Source organism: Halichoeres trimaculatus, unplaced genomic scaffold (assembly GCF_033239565.1).
Source record: "Halichoeres trimaculatus isolate MK-OKI-2021-1 unplaced genomic scaffold, fHalTri1.1 fHalTri1_scaffold_4, whole genome shotgun sequence".
NCBI lineage: Eukaryota > Metazoa > Chordata > Actinopteri > Labriformes > Labridae > Halichoeres > Halichoeres trimaculatus.
In genome coordinates this window covers 36,093,337-36,120,954 of record NW_027437182.1, presented here as the reverse complement: position 1 = coordinate 36,120,954, position 27,618 = coordinate 36,093,337, and the positions used below count along the sequence as shown (strand labels likewise).

Genomic DNA, 27,618 nt, shown 5'->3' with positions numbered 1-27,618 from the left:
CTGCAAAACCTTCACAGTTACAGTCATCATCATTACCTTAATAGTTCATTATCTTAATAATGAGAAAATACACACAACACACACACATATATATATATATATATATATATATATATATATATATATATATATATATATATATGTGTGTGTGTGTGTGTGTGTGTATATATATATATATATATATATATATATATATATATATATATATATATATATATATATATATATATATATACTAGGGCTGTGACTTTAACGCGTTACTTAGATTAATCAATTACACCACACATTAACGTGTTATAAAAATCAACGCAAGATTAACTCATTGTCTGCCAGCCATTTCAGAGCATCCTGAGCAACCTTTTAAGACCCAAATAATAATGTTTTTTCTGACCATGTAAACACCAAAGTTACTTAAGAAGAGTGGAATCTCTTCTTTTATGTCTTTCTTCCTGTTTTTGTTCCAAAAACTTGAAATATCAAACTTTTTTGAACGTGTTCATCTCGGGCGCTCCATCCTTTGCTCCTCTCCATGATCTCCGTCGTCTTTTCTCACGATGGCGCCGCTCTTTCTCTCTGAGCTACAGCAACACATCCTTAGTTGAAGCGTGAGCTGCCTGAACTTTTCTGACTTGCAGCATCTCTCTGTGTCTCTGTCATCTCACATTTCTCCTCATATCCACGCTGAGCTCTCATCCAAAGAGCGCACCACCTTCAGTAGTTTACGAGCAGGATTTTGATTGATATAAAAATAAAAATATAATTTGCTTCTATAGACGCAGTAAACAGTAATCAAATGTCAATGGCAGGGAACACGTACATTTTAATTAATAATGTCCAGATGAAAAAAAAGGGATTTGCAAATCTTCTCTTTTTCGTGTATTTATTTGATTAGTCACTCACTATTATTTTGTAATGCTCTACAGTTCAAATTCTTTATGTTGGGACCTTAAGCAGATATAAGATTAAAATGTGATTAATTAGATTAATTAATAACAAATCCTGTAAATAATTAATTATTTTTTAATCAGTCCACAATAAAAAAAAGACATTTTCTAACCAAAATAAACAGGATTTTGTTGTTCAAACTTGTGTATGAGAATGTTTAATGACTTAGTCTTCTACAAAATCTGTTTGAATTGAAAAGTGTTGTTTCTGATGTTGAATATTCATGTGATACAAATGCGATTAATTATGATTAATTTATTACAAATGGCATAATTAATTTGATTAATTTGTAAGGTGTCAGTCTTGGCTACATTTAGAGACTTTATTGCTACTGAAAGCAGTTCCTACAGGCAAAGCTCTACTTCTGGTGTGTGTCCCCACAGCATGAGACGACAGACTTGATAGTGGAAGTGTATGAACCACAGACACAAGAATCAACATTACATCCAGAACATTTTACTCACCAAAGGGTCCATTTTATGAAAAAGTTCCCTTTGGAAAAGCACCAACTGTTTCTCCTCTCCTTAATATGTGCTAAGAGCTCAGAAGTCAAGGCTGTTCTTAGCTGTAGCATAGAGTCTGTAGTCTGGAGTTGGGGATGCAGATATTTCCTATGTGTCTTGGTTTTAAGTTAAACACATCTTGGTCAGTAGATAGCAAAAGATAAAAGGGGGACTCAGTACAACTCAGCAGGAGCAAGATGTACCCAATAAAGTGGAAGATGAGTGGTCAATGCAATGTAAAGCTATTAGCTTAGCATTTATAGCTGGCATCAACAACAGAGTATAAAAGAAGAGGTCAAGTTATCTCTGGGTTGGTCCATGTTTTAGCAACACAAAGACCCCAGTGGAAAGGAACTTAAGGTGGACATTTGTGTTACTGAAGGCATGGCAAGCTCTACCTACACAGCTTGTTTCCTGTTCAGTAGAGTGACCAGTAGGTGGCAGATGATTTTGTAAAAAGGGACAACATGAACACAAAAGGCCTCAACATGACACAGTGGAAGAACAGCCACAACAGAAGTTACAGAGATTAGTCATCCAACGTACACAGAAAAGTTGTGAAAGTAAGTAAATGATTGTTTTCTTTTTTTTTAACTGCAGCTTTGAGAAATATAGCTATAATGTTGTGACACTATATAGTGTTATACAGAATTGAATTGAATTGAATTGGATTGAATTGAATTGAATTGAATAATTGAATTGAATTGGATTGAATTGAATTGAATTGAATAATTGAATTGAATTGAATTGAATAATTGAATTGAATTGAATTGAATTGAATTGAATTGAATTGAATTATTGAATTGAAGTCATGTCAGCACACTTATACAACATCACACATTGTCAATAGATGAACACATTGTACATGTCCGAAAGGTAAGACGGGAGAAGCAGAGCTTATCTAGTCCCGTCCCCATTTCCTCAATATTTAGTCTCCTCTTTTTCACATTTCATCAGATTATTATAAATTTTGATTCCATTTACAGAAGTATGACATAATTCTTGATTGTCTTTTGGTGTCCATATTTGATCTGTAGTGTCTAATTCTTTGTTCCATGTAAGGCATAATTCATGAGTGTCTTTTAAGGTTCCTTGATTGCATTGAGAGCCCAACTTAGTGGATCAGAACACTAAATAAAAGATGAATCATTACCTATAAAAAAAAAAAAAAAAAGAACTACGAAGGTGAGACCCCTACAGAGCTATATTTATCATAGCTAAAGTAAAAAAACAAACAAACAAACAAAAAAAAACTTACTTTCACAACTTTTCTGTGTTCATTACTATAACTAACCTCTTTTAACTTCTATTGTGACTGTTCTTCTGTTGAATTATGGATTTTGTGTTTGTGTTGTGGTCTAGCTGTTGTGCCTTTTACATTCATGTTGTATCTGTTGCATTTATGTTGTGACTTTTGCATTAATGTTGTGGTTTTTGTAATCCTTTTGCAGCTATTGCATCCATGTTGTGGCTTTTGTGTTTTGTTGTGGTTTTGCATTTATGTGGGAACTTTTGCATTAATCGTGAAGCTTTTGCATTTGTATTGAGGCTTTTGAATTCTTGTTGCAGCTTTGGTATTTGCATTGTACCTTTTTATATTCATGTTTTGCTATTTGCATTTGTGTTTTGGCTTTTTCATTTGTGTTTTGGCTTTTACATTAATGTTGCAGCTATTTTGCAACATGTTTTGGCTTTTGTAAATCATCATCCACCTTTAGGAAGGAAAAAGTACAAGATAAACACGTGCACTTAAATCTGCACAGCTGCTGTGAACACTCTTTGAGCTGAGATTACATTTCCGTCTGAATTCACTGAATATCTCTCTGCTTTCCTTGTGAGCTGTAAAAAGTCTTTTTGCAGAACTCTGGATCTGCTAATGGACGATGTGGAACAAGCTGTTTCTCTTGAAGTTTTTCCTCCAAATAACCACAGTTTAAGATCATACTCTGCTCCTTGACCTCAACAGGCTGCTCTCCTCATACACATCTTCACCCAACAGGAACAGAAACCTCAGCTCATCCTCGTGCAGCAGATGCTGGCTTCTCCTTTATGTTTCCTGTATGCTAACAGGGGTCACAGCATAAAGACACATGTCAGAAAATTCTCAGGGGAGATGAGGATGTGACTTTTTATTTTTAAAACTATGTCAACAGGCTCTAAGATGTGCTGAGAAACAGGAAGTACTCGCCCTGTAAAAACCTGTTGTATCCTATCTTCTGTGGCTCTGAGGGAGCTTTTTAAAGTCTAAAGATGTCTAATGATCAAAGAGCACCCTTGCTTTATAACTTTACAATCAACTTAAACATTTCTGGCTTAATCCATCTCAACGGGCAGGTTACAGGACTCAGGAGACTCAGAATCCTCTTGGGTCTTAATTAAGCTAATGTCTCAAATTTAATATGGTAATGATTTATTGATGTTAACAACCCATCATCTTACTTTCACTCCACCACCTCCTCCCTCCTCCTCCTCACTCTCACCCTGCTTCCCTCACAGATTTCATTCATATACCCCCTCACCCTCACTTATCCCCATCTTCAAAGTTAGCGATGGATTGCCTCCAGTAAGATGTGTCAGATGGAGATATGCATATGTGGTGAGTGTGAGCGTGTGGTATCATCGTTGTTTGAAGCTCTGAGGGGAGTTTTGGCCTGACAGCTGTGCAGGGGAGAGCTGGATGCAGATGTAATATCCTTCTATCGATTCTCATCAGCTTTAGACTTCCAGGACGGTTAGAGGCACTGACAGGTAGCTACTGCCATTTAACAACACCCCGGTTTACTGTGTTTTACAGCCCAACGCGCACGCTCGGGAACACCATTTGAAATGGAGAAATGACACCGTAGATTGGTTTAATAAAACCATATTTCTGCAGCGAGGGGCAGTAATAAATTAAGATGTGATGCTCCAGGAGAAGTGGCATGAAGAAATTGCTGCCAAATTCAAAGCAGCTTGTCAAATGCGCGTTAAATGACATGTTTGCAGCTGTACGTGTAATATGTATCTCACTTTCCACTCCACTGCCACTTGCTCTGCAGCAAACTCAGGAAATGCTCAGTTACACTGGGGGCTAGAAAACCTCTCAGGATGCTGAAACTCACACAGAATAACTGCTGGAGAGGTGAGTTTAAAGACTTCTAAAATAAATACCTTTAAAGCCTGGTCATACCAATAACTGTGTATGCAAATCCCTCAAAGAAAACACTGAACAACAACTTAAGATGGGTAAGCCCCACTTCCCTGTTTGGAGGTCTGTGTCCATGATTCAATGATAAGAAGGAGATTTAGCAAAAACAGCGTCCATTGGAGGGTTCAAAGGTGAAAACCACTGCTGACCAAACCCCTTAATGATCTTCAAGACTGCTGGGAGAATATTCTGTGAACTGTCAAGATAAAAATTAAACTTTATGGAAGATGTGCAGTTGCCGCTCACATCTCCAATATGGCTAAATCAAAAGAATTTTGTAAAGAAGAGTTGCCCAAAGACCCTTAAAAGCATTGGTATGCACAGAGGGGGGAGGAAAAGGGCAGCTGCCCTCCACTCCCATTTGGTCCAGTTACTGAAAAATGTGCGCTTAAGTGTCCTACTGGGGGCTGAAATGTGTGCTACAGAGCACTTTTGGGAGCCAAACTTGGGTTGACGTGACCTCTTGGTTGGCAAAACACACCTAACTGCCCCCTTGGCTGGTGAAAGCATAATAAAGTGCCATTATAGGAGCTAAAAAAGTGCTGAAGTGCCCTCTTAGGTGACAAAAATGCGTGCTTAAGCGCCCTTGAAAGCATGGACAACCTAGTGCCCTCTTCAGTGGCAAAAGCACTCTATGTGCCTTTTCTTTATTTCATTTTCCACCCCTGCCCTTCAGAAACTCCGTGCACGCCACTGCTCCAAGGCAATGAAAGGACTTACTGCAAGGCTTTTAAATGGAAAATCCCAGGTAATGAGGCCATGTTATATTTCATCCTAAATTTGCGTTCACAAGCAAATGTGTGAATTCCGTTTATTATTGAAAGTTTGAAAAGTGATTATCTGTTTTGATGCTTATTTGTTTATGGGTAAAGTGGTAATTTGGCTTCACATGCATGGGAGTTGCTCAAATTTCTCACAGTCTAACTTTTTTTTAATAACTTTTCTGCACCCTAGGCAAAGTGATTAGGTAATTTTATGTTTTTGATATTTACAGGTAGACTCCTTACTAGCTCTAATCTCCCATGCTACGTGTTAATTCCGAGGTTTTAAGTGTAAACCAAAAAAAAAAGTAGGGCTGTATAGGAGGGCTACATATAAACTGTAGTAAGTTGGAAATAACTCCAGATATTGAAAGTTCTAAGTACTATGGGAAAAATGGGCCTACGCATTTACTCAAAAGACATTTTTTGAATGTTTTATAGCCCAAATAGGCAAAAAGGTCCAGACAGGCATTTTGAGGCTCAGGTGTTAAAGGGTGGTGTCATTTTAAATAAAAAAGGAAAATGGTGAAATATTTAAGCAGATGTGTGGATGCGTCACTTTTTCAACATGAGTGAAACCATTTCAGGGGTTGTCAGTGAGAAAAACATGTTGAGCAGTCTCTTGTTATATAAAAAAGAGGTCCAGTAAATTTTGCTTTCTCTTGTTGGATTACATTTAAAGGATAAGTTCGGTTTATACAGATTTTACATTGTTTATAGAATGAAGTAGAACAAAATACTCACCCAGAAGGTTTTCCTGATCCAAGCAGTGCTTCGGGAGATATTTAGATCCAAAATCATGCAGCGGACGTCCGTTTACGTTTGCCCCTCTGCGCATGTGCAGTACTCTCTGGAGAGCTGACTTCACTTCCTCCTTTCTTTGAGGGGCAAACGTAAACAAAGTTTTCATCAGTTCAGAGGTCATTACAGCCACACAGCGCTGTCTGGAGTGACACAGACTGCAGCAGAGGACTAACCCGGAGTGGACCATGATGGAATATTGGTGAAAAACACCAGTTTTTGGACGATTAATGCAGTTTTAGGAGCGGCGCTGTCTATGCCCCGATGGATCCCATTATACAGACGTCCGCTGCACGATTTTGGATCTAAATATCTCCAGAAGCACTGCTTGGATCAGGAAATCCTTCTGGGTGAGTATTTTGTTCTACTTCATTCTATAAACAATGTAAAAGCTGTATAAACCAAACCTATCTTTTAACACAATACAACTGTAGAGCTGTGTCTCATCTCCAGTTATCTATCTGAAGTCTAATGACGTGACACAGGGCTGGAAGGCAGCAGTCATAGCAGCCCTTGACATTTTTTGGAGGACTGTAATTGTCTGGAGGGAGCAGCAGTAATGGCTTACAGTCCAAAGAGAGCCCATGCCAAAGTCAGGATGAAGGTCCCTCTGTGTCTATTAATCCTGTGCTCCCCTCACCTGAACCTAAATGTGGCCCTGAACCAGGGAGCAGCAGAGATGAGGAGGTGTCAAATACTCCTCTCACACCTCCTCAACCTGTCTGAGGGCTTATTTTTATTTTCTTATGTGTGTCTCAAAGTCAGTGCACCTTCTTTGTGACACATGTCAGAGACCACTCCCACGCAGGAAACCAACAGATAGAAATGTACCTCCAGATACCTGTGCATAAATCTGCTTCCATAGAAATCCTCAGTGCATTTTATTGTATCCAAACTGGTTTGAATTATCAGATATTCTGATCCACCTGAAGCCTCTGATAGCCTAAATGAGCTAAAGGAGCATCCAAACTCTCCTCAACAAACTTTGTAAGTCTGTTGCAGGAAGCTGATAATCACAGGACGGTGTGGGAGGGAGTAACTCTACAGAGGAGAAAACTTACATGGAGTAAAAGAAAAACAGACGCTAAATGAGAAAACAAATGTTCGACGAACCACACTCCTGTCACGAACACTATGGCACCGCAACACAACATCTGGTGCTTTTCAGACACATTACCAAGCACACAACTGTGTTTACTGTGCATATGAGGATGAATGAATACAATTACACACACAGTAGATCACACACAGTGTTCTGTTTGGAATACCCAACAAGGCTCCACCACAGAGAAAGAAGTTCCTTAAAGAGATGGGATCAAGGTGGAGGCCATATGTGTCCTCTACGATAAATCACCTGAATGACTTCACAACACTCTCCCATGTCCTCTGAAGTCTTGGTGTGAAGAAAACCTTATTTTATATAGAAGAAACATTGCTCTTTTAGCTAGATATGCAAATCATAAAACACATTAAAATGGATGAATGTGTTATCCTAATTTTGTGGAATCTGTAACTTCCAGTTCGGAGCTTCCAATACATGAAACTCTGTGTTTTCTGTTTCCTTCTGAGTAGCATTTAGGATGTGTATACATTTGAAGCTATCATTCAGGATCACAACCAATTTCCACCAGATAGTGTCCGGTCCTGTCGCATAATTTAGCACAATCCAGAACAGAATGACAGGAAGTGAGGCGCCAAAACCACATGATGGTGTCAGGTTGATTTTCAAAATACAATACTCAATGAGGACACCAGGCCCTGTAAGTACATCCAGTTCGATTCTTGTGGTTTTGTGGTCACAATCTTCTGGTTCAGTTTTTGGTGTTCATTGTTTTTTTCAGCACCCCAGAGTACCATATACCCCTATAAACCACCGTTAACAGATTCATTTCATTTTCTCAACCTCTTATCTTGTTCAGGGTCGCAGGTGGCTGGAGCCTATCCCAGCTGTCATTGAGCGAGAGGCGGGGTACACCCTGGACTGGTCGCCAGTCCTATTAACGGATTATTGTTTCGCAATTTATGTCATGTATCATCATTAAAACCTGAAAGAATGAGGCTTTTTTCAATTTCAAACATCATTAAAGCTGAGGGAAACATTGCTAGTTTTAACATGCCAACTCCTCAGGAAGGAAAGTCACTATTGGCTGTCCCAAAAGCCACTTAAAGCCACTAAATGACGCTTCTGTCTAATCTGTATAATAATCCATTTGCATGTAATTGTCATGGACTCTGAAGGAGAGAGAAATAATGTGGCAGACACAGAAAGCAGGTAAAACACAACATCATAAATATGTTTACAACCACAAATTAACTTTCTTTGTCCATTGTTTTTTGTCTAAATATCAACCCTCCTCCTCTAACTGGGCTGGGGACTGGCAGAAACAACCACAATAAGACACACTTGTGTGATTTCATCGGCTGTGAGTGAGGAGGACTGTCAGTCTGTGTCTTGGATGGGGAGAGGCTCACACATGACCATTGAGGAGATCAAAACAGGCTTTAACCTCAGATTTCCCAAACTCAAGAAAAGTCGCTAGAATTGTTGTGTTAAAAACAGCTCACCAGAGAGGTCTGAAAAGTCTTTAAATGTAGCGACAAAGTTTGGAAATTGCATCACTCATTCCTGTTTCTATCCTCCACTTTCTTACCCCCCCATCAGAGCTTACACTGAATCTGAAGTGCTCCCAGACAGCAGGACACAACACCACAGGTACACCCTCTGACTCAAGTAAACAACACACACGCTAACCCACCAAGTGTCCTGCTGTACTCATTTGCCTTGGGTTGCGCATGTGTATAATCCTAGCTACATACTTGCTACAAACTGAGTAGAAAAGTGAAGAAAAATGAAAAGAAATGAACCAGACAAAGCTCACACACCCCAAACCAAGTGAAAACCAAAAGTGATTGTAATTGATTCTTACGCATTGGTGGAAACTGTTTTGTGTTTATTTGTTTCATGGTTTTCCACCATATTCCTAACCCAGTACTGATTCTTTTTTTAGGCTGGCTTTGCTAAAATAAAAGAGCGAATCATACTATGGAATTAAATCCATGTATGGTTCGTTCTTTTGTTATTCTGTTTAAAAAAAAAAAAAAAAAAAGAATAAAAAAAAAACGAAAAAACTGCCTTGTTTTTCTGTTTTAAAACCAAAACAGAATAATGGAATAACAGAAAAACCGAAAAGCCACGTTTTTCTGTCCTGGTTTTAAAAATGGAAAAATGAAAAATAACAAAGATTGTGTCAAAAGTGTTAGTGTAATATTTTATTTGGAACACACGGGAGAGCGAAGATGCGTGTGGATAAGACGGGTGGATTGTCAGTGGTCTGGTACTTAGCTATAAAAAAAAAAAAAAAAAAGCTCAGGAACATGTCTGTATAAACCTTCAATGTGAGTTATTTGTCTAATTTTTTATACAAAGATATTCACAACAAACAATTTTGACACAATCTTTGATTATCTTTTATTTTTTTCATTTTTAAAACCAGGACAGAAAAAAACACATTTTTCTGTTATTCCGTTTTGGTTTTAAAACAGAAAAACAAAAAAACAAGTCAGTTTTTTTCGTTTTTTTAATTTTGTTTAGAAACAGAATAACGAAAGAACGAACCATACACGGATTGAATTGACTGGTTTTGTGAGTACAATCCAGTAAAAAGAAAAACTCAGGTGGTTTAGTTAGAGATCATGTCCTGATGTTAATTTATCTGACAGGTGGGCACCCTGCAGCTGTCCACAAAGAGGCTGAAGGCCTGCCTCTTTACATCATGCTAACTAGAATGAAGCTAGGTGAAGTTCAACAGTTCTAATGTGGCCCCAACGATGAGTTTCAAAGCCCTGATTCAGTTACGAACGACTCACAGAGGCAATGTTCATACATTATACACTTCATGGTGTAGAGGGAGGAAGGAGCAAAACTGCAACAGATCAGACACATGCAAACTCACTTTAAACAAGTATTTTCCAGGTAATCACTAGGTAAAAAAAAACAAGCTAGTGTTATTTACTTCATCACTTTCTTCCATTTATGTTAGAAATAAGACCATCAGCCCAGTCAGCGTCCCCTTTTAAATCCATGCTGACAGTCTGCAGCACTGATAACGTCATATGGCAGGAAAAATAAAGAGCAGGTCATTATCTGTACTCCGTGTTAAAGAAAATACAGGAATTTTAAGCAATTTGGTGAAAGAATCAAAAAATAAATAAAAAAAGAAAAGAAAAAAAACAGAGTTTCTCCTTCTGTTTCACAAAATGACGAGCATTTCACGCTCCAGTGGCAGAGCTGTATCAGTGATTGTTTCCAGGTGTGAAGATTTCTGTTCATCAAACTGTTCTGTTTGGTTTGTATAACACTGCAGATTGCTACAACACCTGACTGTCCCTGCTTTGTGGAGATATTTAACTTCATGTCAACAAGAGGTGCCTGTAGCAGGGAGGAGAGGACTCTGTTGGGAGGGGAAGTTCCCCTAGGATGATAATGCATGCAGGTCACAGATCCAAGTGATATATTACCTCCTGCTCTTAATACCTACTTCGCCCACAGGATGTTTGACCTTCTCCTCATGGTTGAGTTCATCATCAAAGATTTAACTTACCCAGGCCGGGTTTCACCGAGCATCATGGGGGAGGAAATCTGTCCAAACAGGCTGGATACTCTCAGAGTGATGCATGTTCAGTCCTGCTTTAAGCCATAAAGTGATCATATGAATCCACTGATTTTTTAAAGGCTGGAAATAACCATATCTGTGATCAAAACACTACATTTGGGATGCTACATGTTTATACAGCCAAGGGAAAAAATGTTAGACCACCTTGTTTTCTTTAATTTCTAGTTCATTTTAATGTCTGTTACCTAAGGGTATATAACCCAAAGAATACAATGAGCATGACAAAAAACAATAACAACAACAGCAACAAAAACAGCAAAAAAAAACCCAGCTGATTACATAATATTTCAAGTCCCATTTGACATGCTTTATTTTATTCCCAGGGTGGGAATGGAGGGTTTGCCTAAGACAAATTTCCCAATTGGGACAATCCATCTATCAATCTATCTATCTATCTATCTATCTATCTATCTATCTATCTATCTATCTATCTATCTATCTATCTATCTAAGAGGCCATTTCATGTCATCAGCAGCACTGCACATGCAAAGGCCAAGAGTGGTTTCCTGCTTACATTCAAGCTTGAGCACACCCCAGAAGACGCCAGCTCTTACGTAATGCCTCAAACTAAAGGATTATATGAAGCACCATAGGCAGCCATCTTGGCACTGCTGGAAACTGGCATGATTGAGAGACAGGTTCCAAAAAAAAAAAGGATCTCCAAGACAGCTGTTCACTCCACCAAGAAAAAGTCTAACATGGTACAACCAAACTGGTCGAGGCAGGAAAGATCTTTCTACCCCAAGAGATGACCGTGCCCTCATTCGTTACTGTGGCAGGAATTGTCATCAGACCATCAGGGATTTTAAAGACGAGTGGGCACTGTTGAGAAATGTCACTTGTTGAACAAGGACAGTTTGAAACTGACCTCTTGGAGCTGTTCTGAAGTCACACAGGGCACGGAAGATACCCTTCATCAACAAGAAGCAGAGGAAAACCCTGTTACTCTTTGCTAAGTGTCCATGAATCCAGTTTGGAGTTGATGCCCACTCCAGCCAACGTACTGGCTAGGAGGAGACCTGGAGAGGCCTACAAATCAGACTGTCTATCCCATAAAGTAAAACATGGGGGTGGATCAGTGATGATTTGGGGTTGTTTCAGGATGCGGTCACACTGGCCAACCATGGCGTGTCTAAGCACGTTTCAGCCCTAAAGCACGTTTGGAATGGCCAGTGTGACCGCAACTGTGCCGTGCTCAAGCACGATTTGCTTCCGTGCTTTGGCACGGTTTACTTCATGCATGAGCACAAGCGGGTGGACAGCGCATGTGATCCTTGACATGTGATCATCGCGAGCGCATCTCTCGACAACCAATTTAAACAAAGCGGGGTGTAAGAGGGCTGTGTCGGGTGAAAACGACTTACCATAAGTCTAAAAGTCTCTAAAGTTGTAGCAGTGCTCTCTGTGTCTCATTGTGCTGACTCTGATGAGATTGCGCTTCATATTAACAGATGCTTCACAATGATGTAGACGGGCCGTGCGCGTGTGTGATAACCGCTAAAGTCTGGTTCATGTAGGGGTCGGGACGGCGCTGCAGGGGGGCAATCGTGCTTCGGCACGGCACGGTTTGGATGGCCAGTGTGACCGCACCCTCAGTCTGGGTGGACCAGTGTAACTGTGTGAAGGGGAAAGGACCATGTCACGTACAGGGCTACTCTTCAGAATAGTCTTCTCCCATCAGCTGGAAAACTATTTCCAGACTGAAATGACTGGGTTTTGCAACAAGACAATGGCCCTTGTCACACAACTTGGTCAGTTAAAGCCTGGATGGAGAACCTGAACATTTGAACCCTGCCTTGGCCAGCTCAATCACCAAATCTCGATCGAACTGAAAACCTCTGGAACACCATCAAACTCCGAATGGAGAACCACAGCCTGAAAAAAAAGCAGATCTGTTTGTATGTTTGCAACAGGAATGGACTGCTGGGACAGCAAGAAACTGAAGATGACTCTTCATGGCAAGAGGGAAAATGTGGTGTTGCAATATTTTGGGTCATGAATAATTGAGGAAATAACATATTGATTCTTAAAGCTCTTGCTTCCATACAACAGTTTTTCCACTATTTCTGTTTTATGCTCCTCTCAGCTTTCCTGGAGACCCGGTTCAAATTTTGACCAAGACAGAAATGTGAATACCCAAAGGTTTTTAACTCAGCAGCTCAGTGTAAATGCTATTAAGCTAATGCTAATGTATACACACTGGACTCGCCTCCAGCAAATGGAGCACATTTGTGTTGTCAGGCTGTTTGCGATTCAATTCGAGCTTTGTCTCTCCTCCTAAGGCCAGCCCTGAGAGTTCCACCCCCCACTACCTATTATTTTCAGATTGTGAAGATGCCTTGAGGGCAGATAAACATCATGAAGATCTCTCTCACTAATTAAGCTCAAAGTTGCTGTCCTCGCTGGAAGTTCCAAATTTGAGTGGGCTGACTTATTTGGGGCCAAATCTCTGTGTTTCCACCCCAAGGCAGTACAACAAACATCAATACTGAATTTTTAATGCAAGTAAATGGGGGTATGCATAATTTGTGAGCTCTGTGATGTGCATTTGTTGCTTTCAAAGAGACATAATCCAAAAGTGTGTCAAGCTGGGTTGTAAATTATGTACAGGTCTTTCATTCAATCTTGAAAAGATCTTTTTCACCATGAGCTGCAGATGTTTTTATTGAACCCCAGGTCACGTACAGCAGCATTCCTCAACACAAGTGTCTGACAGGTGTATCTGAACAAAAAAAAGCTTTAATTCAAACCCAGAGCCAAAGAAAAACAAGTGTTGGCCTTTGGCAAACTCAGCAGTCCATCCACTTAAACTCATTCCCAGCCCAGTTAGAAGCCCAGAAACAAGGTGTGATTGCAGTGACCAAAGAAGCTCTGATGCTGTGCAGCGATCACACCGCTCAACCCACTGAGTTAATGAGGAAGTTGTTTGAAATCGTTGGTACTCTCTTGGAGAAATAAGAGAAGTGGAATCAGGGGGTGATACCCTGTAGAAAATCACAAATTTCCCCATTTCTTCACAACTGCACATTTTAGAATATTCCCAGGGCCCCTGTGAGTCATGGGCCCTTGAAATTGCCCCAATTTTGCTCCCCTGAGTGGAAATAAATTATAAGGTGGTGTGCACATGTGTGTATGTGTGTGTACCTCTTCTGCTTTTGTCTGCTCAAAGGCGAACTCCATGGTGGGCACAGCCAGTTGGTTGGCAAAGAAATTCACGTCCCCAGGCAACTGCAGCGAGCTGACATTGGGTCCAGGGCAGTTTCCACCACGAATACAACTCAGCAACTGCCTCTGAAAGTCAAGAGAAAAGACAAGGAGTGAGAAACACACTGGGGAGGGTGAAAACACTGGTGAAAACAGAAAGAGGAGGAAGCTGACTTAAGTTAAGAAAGATACACAGGTTAACACACTGCTGCCAAACAGAAGTCATAAAGAAAACTTGGCCTTTGTTTTCTGTTCTTTACTTCAGTTTAACACTTTTCTTCAATGGTCAGAAATATCAGCTCATTTTTCAAACAGAAAACATAAATGTACAGCTGCAAGGGTTCAGACCATAGATCAAAGAGATCTTAAACCTTTGTTAAGCCTTTTAACATGTACAGAAAGTGTTAAACCTTTTTACAAGAGTTAGTCCTAAATCAGTTTCTGGAGTTTTCCAACACATTTCTCACTTCTACAGATCTTCACTAATAAGTTGGAGAAAAAAAAAAGAAAAACCTCTAACTTAACGGCAAACTTAAATTGCAGTATTTTCTTTTTTAGTTTGTTTTGGCTTAATATTTAGTTGGGGCCACAGTTGCTAGAAGATCCTACTGATCTAGAATATATATATATATATATATATATATATATATATATATATATATATATATATATATATATATATATATATATGTATATAAGCTCTGTGATTGACTGGTGACCAGTCCAGGGTGTTCCCCGCCTCTCGCCCAATGACAGCTGGGATAGGCTCCAGCCACCTGCGACCCTGAACAGGATAAGCAGCTCAGAAAATGAATGAATGAATGGATGTATATATTCTGTTTTCACTCAGTTCACTCAGGCTGGAGGGTCACTAGAGCCTTGCCCTGGAGCCTTGCCTTGGGCTTGGAGCCTGCAGGCAAGCGCTCGGTGGCTGGGCCTTTGCCCATGGGGCCCAGTCAGGCCAAGCCCAAATGGGTGACATCTTCCTGTGGATCTCCCCACCTGCAGGAGGAACCATATGGATCCGGTGCAGTGTGGATTGGGCAGACCAGAGGTCTACCCCATGGTGAGATGTTGGCTGTGCCTTCATTTCAGGGACTGCAGCCTCCGTAGGCTGTAGTCTTGGGAGGACCCAGCCTTTGTAGCCTGTGTAGACCGCAAAGGCCGAACTGAATAGAGACAGTCTGGTCTACAGAGCATTTCCTGTTTGTCACCCTCGACGTCACACAGCACCGCCCTCACCTGTCAGGCTTACATTACTTTCAAACACACAGAAACCAAAACCTCACATTTCAAACAGGATGATTTTTACTATCTTTTTATTACTTTGCATTATTATTATTATTATCATAATCATTATTATTACTATTATTATTATTATTATTATTATTATTATTATTATTATTATTATTATCTTTGTTGATATAGAACCACCATTTACATGCGAGTAAGGCAACAACGTACATTTTCAACATTTGATCAAGTGCTGGGGGATGATAACAAAAGTATAAAATACAAGCTGCTGAAAAGATTTGTTTTTTTGAATTCCCTGTAAAAAATCATTTTGAAAAACACCAAGTTTTTTTTTCCCAAGAGAATTTGCATTTATGAACATTTTTTTTTAATATCATAATGAGAAGATTTATAAAGAACTGTTTTTTTCTCAGTATATCACTTGAAAAGAGCCCAAACAACACATTTTCACACAGTAAAACAAAACATTTTTTGATGTTTTAGAAACACAATCACATAGTTGTTGCCAGAAATCCTTCACAACTGGATAAATCAGGACTCCTTTTGGAGTTCGGCCGTGTCCATCATCTTCGGCTTTCATGCCGATGAATCTTGGGATATGTGAGGCATCCTTCACGGCCCCCCGAAATGGAGGATGGATTTGTCGGCAGCATTTGTCGGCAGCATTTGGAGGAGCCTCTGTATTGGGACAGCCTCCGACGCACCGCTGTGACGTAATAGGTCGTCAAATCCAGCCTCTGTAGGCTGAACCCCCCCCGAATTCGGACACAGCTTATATCTCTCAACTGGCCTGGGAACGCCTTGGTGTCCCTCCAGAGGAGCTAGTGGAAGTAGCTGGAGACAGGGGCCATTGGTCTACACTAATGGCGCTATTACCCAGTGACCCGGGCACGGAAGAGCGATGACATCATTTTTTTTTTTTTTGCCTCCAAAAAATTAATAAAAGAATAAATAAAAAACAAAAATATCATCAACAGAGGCACTGCACACCAAGGGAGGGCAGGCAAGGGCCTGGGGCCCCTGAGCCAGGAGGGGGCCACAGAGAGCTGACCAACTTTAAACCAATACAGTGCAGTGAAAATGAGGAGAGTTTGCAATGGCCACATCAGCTCTGCGAAGAACTATGGAAGCATATATAGGACATAACTCAAAATGCATGAAAATGCAATTTAAAAAACATTTTTTTTCGGAGGTTATAAGCACATCATTAGTCAAAATGAAAAGCAAATGTCAAATATCATTTTTATTTTCAGGACTTCACTTTATGTGATATAATTCAAATTAAAAAAGAAAAGGGTGTTGTTGCATTTTAATTTTCAAGAAAGGGTCCAGTACACATGATGCAAATGAAAGTGCAAACATGAAAATTAAAATTCTATAAAGGAGTACATTCCCATCATCAGCTTTGACACGCATAATGTATGGTATAATCCTAATGAAAAGAAAAAGATCATTCACATTTTCAAACCTGCCCTCAGAACAACGTGAAAATGAAATTGAAATGTGGACTCCTTGGTTGCAAATCATCTTCAGCAGCAGGTGGCAGTGTACATGTGGGACTGCAATCAACCCTGCAAGTACTACAGGAGAAAATAAAGCCCTCCCCAGCTATGCCTGTGATTCAGAATCTAATCAGCAAACACTGTACTTTTGTGTGTTTATGTGTTAAAAAAGATATATTTGTTTATCTGTAAAATTTCAAAGTTCAAAGTTTTTCAATTTAACATTTTTTTTTCTCGATATATTAACTTACAATGCTGTGTTCATGTTCAGCATGGAAAATTGCATACTCTTCCACTCCCTCACAGCCACATGGAGGTACCAAAAACATAATACTGTTTAATTTTATGTAAATTGCTGCTCAGCAACTATAGAAATAATTTGTCACCTACAAAAGAACCATATTTGGTACCCATCCCTGGTTACTGCAGCGCATCTCTGGCATAATCTGAACTAACTCGAACTCTAACTTTTTAATAGTTGTGTCCTGCTCGTGAGTGGGTAAGAATGAACAGAGGCAGTTATTACAACATTTAGAAAGTCCTTTGAATGCTTCGGCCTTTCAGAAACACCAAGGACAAGCCTTGATTACTTGTGAAACAGTAGAATACTGTGATTAACACTTGATTTGTGGCTGATTGCACAGTTTAGGCCTTTGTCACATTTTGCCAAAGCCGTCCTGCAGCTCATCACCTGGGCTAATCTCCTCCTGTTAATGTTTCTAACTGAAATAAAAACAAGGCTGCAGGGTAGAATTTATTTAGACCAGAGTCATGGTGGAAGCAAACAGGAAGCAGCAGTCAATCAATTGAAAACTTATCTCATCTGCCCACATCCGCTGAGCTCGCCTGATGTTTTCATGTCCCTCTGTCACACTGCGTCTAATTAGACTCTTCTTTTATCAAGGTCTGCCAAGGAGAAAGCACTGGTGTCCAATCATCCCTGTCACTGACACGCCGTAATCAACCTTTTCTATTTTGTTTTCTCTTAAGGCTGTTGCTTTTCAAACATTAACCTCTGCTGTGACACATTCCAACCCCAGCCAAACGAAGGCAAGATAATAACAGCGCTAACCTTCCTCTGACATGCCCGCCCGTAGCTCCGTGCCACGCTGACAAATAGACCGCAAGGACGAAAGAAATGAAGAAACACCACACTTCAGGATTCATGAAGGGCGTTTTATTACCCATTTAAGGCTAATTGTGGGAGTTAACAAGGTGGGAATAAATGCTTGTTCATGTGTGCACAATTTAAAAGTTGATTGAGGTTCATAATAGGGAATTCATTCACAGAGGACTGACTTATCATGTGCTTGCATAGTCTCCCTTCCTATCACTTACAGCAGCCTATTAGTGGGGAAGTCAAGCAGAGAGATGGACATGAAGCCTGTGGAGTTTAAATACTCACACAGGAAGTGATGAGTTGAAGATTCCTGAAAAATTAGCAATTACTCAAGCAAAGCCAACCATGGTTCAACAGAGAGTGATAGAAACTTCAAGCTTCAGTTTCAGAAAAAGAGGTAAAGAAAAACACCCTGGGTTGAAGATAGTGTGCAGTAGTCTTTCTTTGAATCTAAAATTCTCATAAGGAACATCTGGTCTGTGTTGATTTTTGTGCCCCCTGTGGACAGAGGTCTTTGCTGATTCTGTCCTATACATGTGTCTTAATAGACCTCTTCACAACCTACATTATCATATAGACAAGTTAGCGATCTTTAAACTCTGAATTCAAACTGTAAGCAGCATCAACATGTCTGGTTTTTTTCAGGAGCAATACCCCTCTGTGGACTCAAGTTCTACTGAATTCTGACAGGACCAAGAACATTTTAGAACAACAGGTGTTTTGGAGCAAAGAGTGACCGTGCTAACTGGAGACCTTCGGACAAACATGTCAGCAGTGGTGTCCACGGACAGGGAGCCACCTCTCCTTGTAGCCCAATTATTGAAAAATTTTCTCGGCTAGGCTGAGAAGATTTTTCACAAAGCTCCTCTGCTCCTTCCACAAATGCATGGTACTTACAAATGTTGGCTTTCCATAGTATGAAATTTATTGCCAAAAGGCCTTGTGAGAAAGAAATGAATTACCAAACACAAATAGCCTTACTCTTTATCCTAGCTTATATTAGTTGCGATAGGGACAGTCGTGGTATTTGATTCCCATCAGTCTAATGCTCACTAAAACATAATTTCAGTTCTCTGACTGTGTTTGTGTCAGAAATCCGAGCCTTCAGTTGAATTTGTTCTGTCCCTGCTCATCCAAAAACTCTTGTTGCTTATACAACCAGAAAAAGAAAAGTATAATCACAGCACTGCTGACTACCTTTCCCACTCAGTACCACCTGTGAGACTGTGTTGCATTTTAACGTCTGGGTGGCTGCACTCCATTGCCTGCAGCCAGGACACAATCTGCTGTGATATGACAATCTCTAAATGACTCCAAACTACACCTGCACACTGAAGAAAACATCATCCATTATTGCTCAGCAGCTTTGACTGACTAAGTGAAACTGTGCAGTCAAAAATCAACAATAAAAGCATCAAATGATTGACTGAGAAAAGTGACATTTTGGCAATTTTGAGTCATCAAAGCACCTGCAGTGTGTGATCACACCCTGCAACTTTTTATAAATAACCTATGACACAAATCTTCAGATGAGTGAGTCAAAGCTGACTCACACAGAGTGACTCTGGTCCAATCGTACCCTGTTCAGCATCAACGGACATGAAACCTGATGCAACCATACTGGCTGGTCATGCAATAAAAAGCTCTATAAAAGAGCAACGAAGAGTGCTTATTGAACGTTTTACAATAAGGTCTATAAAGCAGTTGTTATGGATTTCATACTAGATGAGTGTTTACTGGATTACACAGTTCAAATGCAGCCTTTACTGAATCCAGAGGCCGCCCTCTGTACAAGCTCAGTCACTCCCCTTCGTAAGGATGAATACAGGCTACAACTGCATGTCCTCACCTCTGCATTCACCGACGGAGCGCTCTGCTGGAACGACGCTGCTGAACCAAGATATTGGATGAACTTCATTTGAACTTGATTTGCATGAATGCCTGTGATTAGAAAAGGCTCCACCACCACTGAGCAATCCAATTTGCAAGTAAGTACGCCATTGAGTAAGCTCTGACGGTCCACCTTGTATCCATGAGTGAACAAGTTAAAACAATTTACGGTAGTTTCTCCAAGGGTCACTGCTTAGGAAAAACACCTTAGCACTGGTTGCCATAGAGGAGACTGTTCAAAGAGCAGAACTGTGAATCAATATAAACGTCTCTCTTTGTACGGCTAGACAACTCATTGACAACGCCATGAATGTAGATTATGTCGTGCCACAGTTTCAACCTTGAGAGCTGCATTCAGTGCTGTGTTCATTAGCACACGGCTGTCATGGATCAGCTCAACCTAATTATCAAACAATCAGTCTCAAGGTGTGATCAGCAGTGGAGAAATATCAGTCCCAGCTGTATTTTGGCTAAGTCTAACAGGGCTGGTTGTCACACTTTTTACTCTGGCACATTGGAGCCATACTTCCTTGGACCGGCTATTGGTGTAAGGCTTGTCACATGTGTGACAACCAATCCCCTTAGAAGTGAGACATCCATCCCCAACTAACCTCTTGACAAATATTTTAAGCTAGCTACCACATGGTTTAAGCTAACAAGGTAAAAGCTGTCTCAAATCAAAGCTATTGCCTCAGACTTTTTAATATGTGATTGATTTTTACATTACTAATTACCTCCAAGCCTTGAATACAAAAACAATGCCAACATAAAAAATTACTCTGACCCTTAAAAATCACTAAATTTCTCCTCCCCTTAGTGTGTTGTGTTTTACCATTAAGATGACCAGTGCAAAAGGAGTAGGATGTTCAATGTCAATATCATGTCACAGCGCCCTCTAGTGTAGCTGTAATTAGGAATGTGACAACCAACCCGTGTGGCAACCAGCCCTGGTCTCCCGTACCTGAATGATACCCAGACCTAGTCGCACACTTTTGAGCAATTTCAGTGTTTTGTTCAAGGACACTTCAGCGTGTGACTACAGGAGCAGGGATCAAAGGCCTGACGCTACCACTGAGCCACAGCCGCCGTATATGAAGACATCAAAAGACAACCTGAAGAAAGTCTTTATCTGTTAGATACAATCACAATAACAGTGTAAAACCCTTGGTTATTTCAGGAACTGTTACATGTGGATACTGATATAGGGAGGTATTGTTAACTCAATATCACGTGGATAATCTGTGTGTTGGAGAATGATCAGGAACCCAGCCTAAAAGGAATAAACCAATGTAAAGGATTTATTCTTTCTTTGACTGCGGTCTTACATTCCCTTTGGCGGGGGAAGAAATGTTAAGGATTGCTGTGTTGGATAAAAACGTAGCTTAACCTCAGACCTTTGTTTTTTTTTATCGTCCCTGGCTTCAAAAATACACCGCTGCTTTTCAAAGCCTTTCAGTGACCCGAGGTTATGGCGTTGACTCGGCTCTTTAAAGGCCTGCGCAGACTTTGAATTCCAGCAGTAAAAGAAATAGGGAAAGAGGAAAAATACCTGAACTTAAGTCGAAAAGCAGGATTACAGATAGAGATAGACTATCATTCCATCTGCTGGAGAGGAGATTTAGAGTCAGACCATGTAGCTCCCCCTCTCTTCTAACCAAGCATAGCGCATTAAAGGAAGGAGGGGAGAGAGAAAAGAGGCAGTGAGAATGAAAGTAAAGTCCTTTAAAGAGGGAATAATAAAAAAGAAAGGTGTAAAAAAAAAGGATGCAGTGGGAGGACAGAGGGAATAAACAAGTGAGCAGGGAAGGAAGGAGGGAGCTGAAGGAATGGGTAATTTCAGCTTGTAGTGCAGCACCAGGAATCAATATTTAATTTCTTTGTCTGCTATGATAAGGAAGGAGTGGAATCATTCTGAAACCTCAGCGTACTGCTCGATATCACTCAATCTACAATATCAACTGTGATACACACAATAAATGACACTCGAACCTTGGTGATCTCTCCGACGCAGGATATTGGAGTTATTCCTGGATGATTGACACTCAGAAGATTTAAGGTAACCTTTTTCTAAAGAACAACAACAACAAATGTGAAAAACGCAGGCAAAGCTCATATATCCAACAATTAAAGGGCTGCACGCTTCATGTTGCACACTTCAGCGTGATGACACATCAGTCAAGAGCAGGAAGGCTGTGAGAGCAAGCCGAATGCAAACCACAGCAACAATAAAGTGACAAAAACAACTTTGCATTACGTGTGTGATGATAATAATAATTCTGTTCCAGACTGTGGTCTTTGAAAAAGCCATTTGCAGCTGTTGAAGTGAAAAGCATTTCCTAGTCATCCAGAAATGAGTGACTGGGATATTAAAGAGAGGAAGAAGACAGAAAGGAGGGTGAATGAGACAGAGCCCCACACACACACATAAAGAGTCGATCAAAACAGTCTCACACTACGTGAAACAATGTGATGGGGCATTCAGGGTCAATGGGAAACACAAATTATGCACTGAAGAAACACGCTAAGTTATGTTCGGCTAGTATTGTTTATTAAGTCAACACAGCACAGCAACAACAAGGGGACAGACATTCAGTGGACAGATATTTTTCCATATTTGGTCAACTGAGTTTGGATAAAAGAGACACATTTAATAACAGCCGCAGATGTTGCTGATGTCTCAGCATAGTGTGACCCTGTTAACTGGTGGCTCTGAGCAAACCGTTGCTTACATGTTTGGCTGAAGTCACCAGTTAGCACAGTTACTCTTTGGTCCAAACACTGATTGCTCTGTTACGCCCCAGATACACCAGATACGTCTGCAGTCCGACTCTGTTCTGTTGCATGTTGACTGCGTTTGTCAGCTCACACCAGCTGCGTGTTCAGTCCAACTGACTGAAAGACACCTGGAGTCACAGACTGAGGAGTTCCCACGCTTCACACTCCATTGATAAGTCTCTCATCATTCATGTTGGGCTGTAAAACCTCAAACTTGTCGACTCCTGGTTTGGCTGTGCTGATAATTTGTTATTCTGTACTTGGATGGCTCGTGTCCATAGTACCCCGATATTCTCGCAGCTTTGAGGGTTACAGGTCATGTGGGCCGGTTGGCCAATCATAGTGTGAGTTCGGTGACGTCAGGGGGGTCATGTGGGGTTGAACAGCCTACTGGGTAACATATCAGTCAGGAGCTGGAGCTGTAAGTACAGGGGACGCACTTCACTGAAAGCTACAGGTTTGTTTTATCTCCATTTTGATACCTTTTCCTACTTTTACAACTTTCATGCTGAATTGTGCTTACCATGCGACTTGTAGGAGCCTCTTGCCACGAATAATTCTTGAATTGAAACCTTGTGACTTGAGTCGACTTGAATTGAAACCTTATGACTTGAGTCGACTTGAATTGAAACCTTGTGACTTGAGTCGACTTGAATTGAAACCTTATGACTTGAGTCGACTTGAATTAAAAACCTTGTGACTTGAGTCGACTTGAATTAAAAACCTTGTGACTTGAGTCGACTTGAATTGAAACCTTGTGACTTGAGTCGACTTGAATTGAAACCTTGTGACTTGAGTCGACTTGAATTAAAAACCTTGTGACTTGAGGCGACTCGACTTGACTTGACAACCTCTGTGACTTGACTCGACTTGACTTGCCCACAACAGAGAAACTTGAGACTTGCTCGAGACTTGGACCAAATGACTTGAGACTTGCTTGGGACTCGGATCGGCAGGACAATTCTCTGGTAAACATGCACTTTGTCAATTGTTGTGTGAATGTGTTTGTGTGTGTCATTTGCATAATATAAGGGTTGAAAACCTTAAACCAAAGCCTCAGTCTCTTGCTCACTCTCTCCCATGAGACTAACCTATATTTTGGAGACAAGCCTACATTATAGTTTCATCTACCTCTAATCAATCTTATTGTACAAATGCTACATAGTCAAGATAAATATAAACTGATTTTGACATGGTAAGTTTGATTTTTAAAGTCAATGGGTGTTAAAACTAGTTTATGGTCACGACTTCCTGTCCTGCTTGATCCTTCCTACACTGAATTTATGCATCACAGCTCAGCGTCCGGCATAATTAGGATGGCTGCGTATTACCTGCAACGTGACAGAGCAGCTACACAGATGTACTGCAACTGAGCTAATCTAGTGTAAGTTAAAAAAAATGACTTGAATGGAAATCCATCTGATCTGTTGCCATGACGAAGCAGACCACGGATCTAGTGTATTTCAGCCGTGAGCGGCTGCAGCGTCCAATCAGTGAGTGATATCCCATACAGGGGCATGTCTGTCAGTGAAATGACTTCTGTGAAGCCTGCTCTCATGTCTCCTTGCTCATCTGTCCTCTGATCAGTCTCATCTGTCCTCTATCCAATATGCACAATTAGCGCTTAAGCAAGCCACTCAATATGGTGGCTCAGGAAGTACTTCCTGTGCAACAGAGGTGTGAGGAAACAGCACTTGAACTCTTTGGGTGCGTCTCAGTGCGTTAACTTTGTGCTTACTCCGTCCTATCTCCTCCACGACACCGGGAGTACTTTTCCAGTCACCATTTTGAAGACTGTCCCAAAGGGATGGAGAGGAGAGAGGATGGAGGAGACTGATCGGAGGAGCGATGATCGAGGAGACACGAGAGCCAGCTTTGCGGAAGTCTTTTCACTGACAGACACGCCCCCATATGGAATATCACTCTCTGATTGGACGCTGCAGTGGCTCAGACTTTACATGAAACTTCACAAACACACAACGAAGTTTAATGAGAGAAAAGACGAGCTGAAAACAGGCACAGAGGATCGTTCAGAAGCTGATCATAAATCTGGTAATAAAGTGTTTGTTGTGAGTTTAAAGCACAAAACACTGAACACAACCATCATCAAATCAATATAACAGAGGATTAATACAGAAAACTGACTGATCAATAATATCTTCCTGAGACACCATAAGGTGGGTTATATTAATAAGCTTCAGAGTTCACGATCAGATGGGCTTAAGATAAAGGATAAATAATTCATAAATTATCTCACGCATTTTACCGGAAAGTGATCCATGAGGTTCTAAACAGCACACAGAATAAACAGAGAGCAGGTTTTCTTCATGGCAAAGTGTTTGATAATCAGGTTAAATGAACAGACAAATCTCTGTTGCTGTTTCTGTTTGATCAGAGTTATTACAGCGCACATGCCCAGACACGCAAACAGCTGTTAGAGCTGACTGACAGATGATCCAGAGGTGATCAGCTGATGCCGTCATCACTTAAACACGTCGCTTCATGTGACGCTCCAAAGGAGAGGATGTCCCATTGCTCTAAAAACCAATCTCCTCCATCCTCTCTCCTCTCTTTATTTCCTTGCATCTCTCCCATGCATCTCTGGTGGGAGAGACTAAGACGCAAGTGAAAAACGCATGTGGAGGAAGGAAGGATGGAACTTTGGAGCTTTGAGATGCACCCTGTGTGATTCACTTTTGGTTTTCAGGATTTGTGACCTGACTTTTCTGCTCTCTGTTGACTTGAACTTGGCTCAAGTACTGAGGGTACAACTTCCTCATTTCCTGATTGGACGAACTGATTCTTTTCCATCTACAGACCAGATGAGCAGAACACAAATCAGTGTATTTTGACAGTGTGGAGACAGGACAGTACATATTTATGCAAATGATCAAATTAGTGAAACAATCAATGATCATCATATTTATTCAATGTAGGGTAAACAGATGGAAATGAGTGTCCCCAGGGGTAATTGGCTAATGTGTCATTTACTGTGTAATACACCATACATTATATATGAACCAAATGCTGCGTAATGTGTTTTTATGCTCACAGTAAAGAAATTATCTCCTTACCAATTGATAAAATAATTGCAGAGTGGGTTGGAAGTCAACCTTGCAGAGGATTGCCCAAAGAGAGAACAGTGCACTTAGGGAATAGACATTGATTAATCCAAGCGAAGAGCAATTATGTATATTCCAGGTCCATAGGTTATGCACAAATTAGGCTGTAATCTGTCTTTAATCCATTTAGGGGCCATCTATTAAGTAGCAATAAATCTCATGAAAGCTCTGGCGATACGTGACTACACCTGCCTCCAACCACTGCAAACAGTATGTCTTACAGGCCCTCTGCACATCAGGCAGGCAACAAACTGCTGTCGGACAAATGCATCACACCAGCGCGCCTGACGAATGTCACAGCCACAAGTAATGACAGTGCTCGTTCTTCACCTAACACACATTTTCATATGCATTGGTCTACTTATGTTCTGTCGCTGCGATATGAAACCCTGATGGAGGAGCAGCGCTGACACTCACATAAATACCTTCTGAGGCCGAGCAGCTTCTCCCGTGATGATGCATATTCATGGAGCCTGCCGCGGTCACACAATGCATTTCCCCACAACACAAGAACTATGGTAATTCAAACATATTGCAGGCGGCATACTATTTCAAACATTATGCCAAGTGTGCTGTCGAACCATCTCAGATTGCTGCGCTGCCATAAAGTCAGAGACTCATTCTGCTGATTTATCGGGAGCTTCTTTTCCTCTGGTTTTTATGTGGGAAAACATATAAATTAGACGCATAAATTAGACTGCCATCACATATTCCCTAATGTGGATGATGTTCATATTTACCATTTACGGTGTGATTCTGGAGCCGGCCCATTGTCATCCCTTCTTCATGTTTGAAGGCCTGTCACGGTGCCGTAATTCAATTAAAGCATCAGCCGTAATTTTCCTGTTCAGTGCATCGGCTGAGAGCGAGCACAAGGCGGTGGTTTGTCACAGTGAACAGGGATTGAACACAAAGTATAACATATAGGGGGACTGCAAAGATCCATGGCGTCTAAATCAACCTGTGATGATGATTTAATTATGTATGCTTATTGTTTGCATGGAAAAGCCTTAATGAGAAATTAATGACTCATTTCAAGAAGACGAGGTTTGACTTCTCAAATTTGGAAATCAGTGGAAAACAAACAGAGCTAGTTTCTCTCAAAAGGGTTTTTAATTTCTTCAATAGGAGGTGGACCCTCTGCACAGTGAGGTATTCCCGTGAAATAATGCCATGAATTATTCAGTTCATTAGAAGAGGTAGTATCACTTTAAGCTCTGGCCAGCTGTGTAATGTGGATTCAAACCACAAAAAATGGACTTGATACAAATTTACCTGCTGACAGAGAGTGTGCCTCGCAAATATCATTATGACCATGAATCTGACCGATGTAAAGCCTGATGTTTGGTATTACAGGCCCAACTTCTTTATTCCTAATTTTAACGTTATGACGTTGTTATGAGAGGTTTCTCTGCCATTGTGTGGGTAGGTGTGGTTTAGGGTGAGTGACAGGGCCAGACACACATGCAAACGTGAGGGGGGGCGTGGTGTGCAAACTCAAGGGCTAATTATTAAGAGGTTGCACCTGAGGAGGGGAGCCCAGACTTTTTGAGGTTTTGGCTCTGTCTGGAGAGGAGACGCGACGGCAGAAGAAACGGACCGGAGATGGAAGCACAGTTGGTCACCCCACAGAACGAAAACTGCAAATACACCTTTTAAAATCTGAACAAGAACACAAGAGAGCGGGCTGGCCGGTAAAAGGACGGACGTAGCCGAGAAGATGACGGACGGATCGAGGACGGGCTGGTCCGGGTGAGAGGATGGTCGACCGGGGTGAGTGACCACACACACAAACCCCCTCCAGAGCAGGGACTTGCTGCATACATGTAAGGTAAGGCAGCCAACACGTCCAGGTTCACGACAACACGCAGGGGAAAACAC

The 27,618-nt window shown here is 40.9% G+C and overlaps 1 protein-coding gene across 1 annotated transcript in view; it reads right to left on the bottom strand.

The window, feature by feature from the left end:
- Positions 1-27,618, bottom strand: part of naaladl2 (N-acetylated alpha-linked acidic dipeptidase like 2) — an 894,403-nt gene that overhangs the window by 208,770 nt on the left and 658,015 nt on the right. Inside the window, exon 15 of the mRNA XM_074668343.1 lies at positions 14,015-14,161. Within this exon, the coding sequence (XP_074524444.1) occupies positions 14,015-14,161 (147 nt within the window). The remainder of the gene's footprint in view (positions 1-14,014; positions 14,162-27,618) is intronic.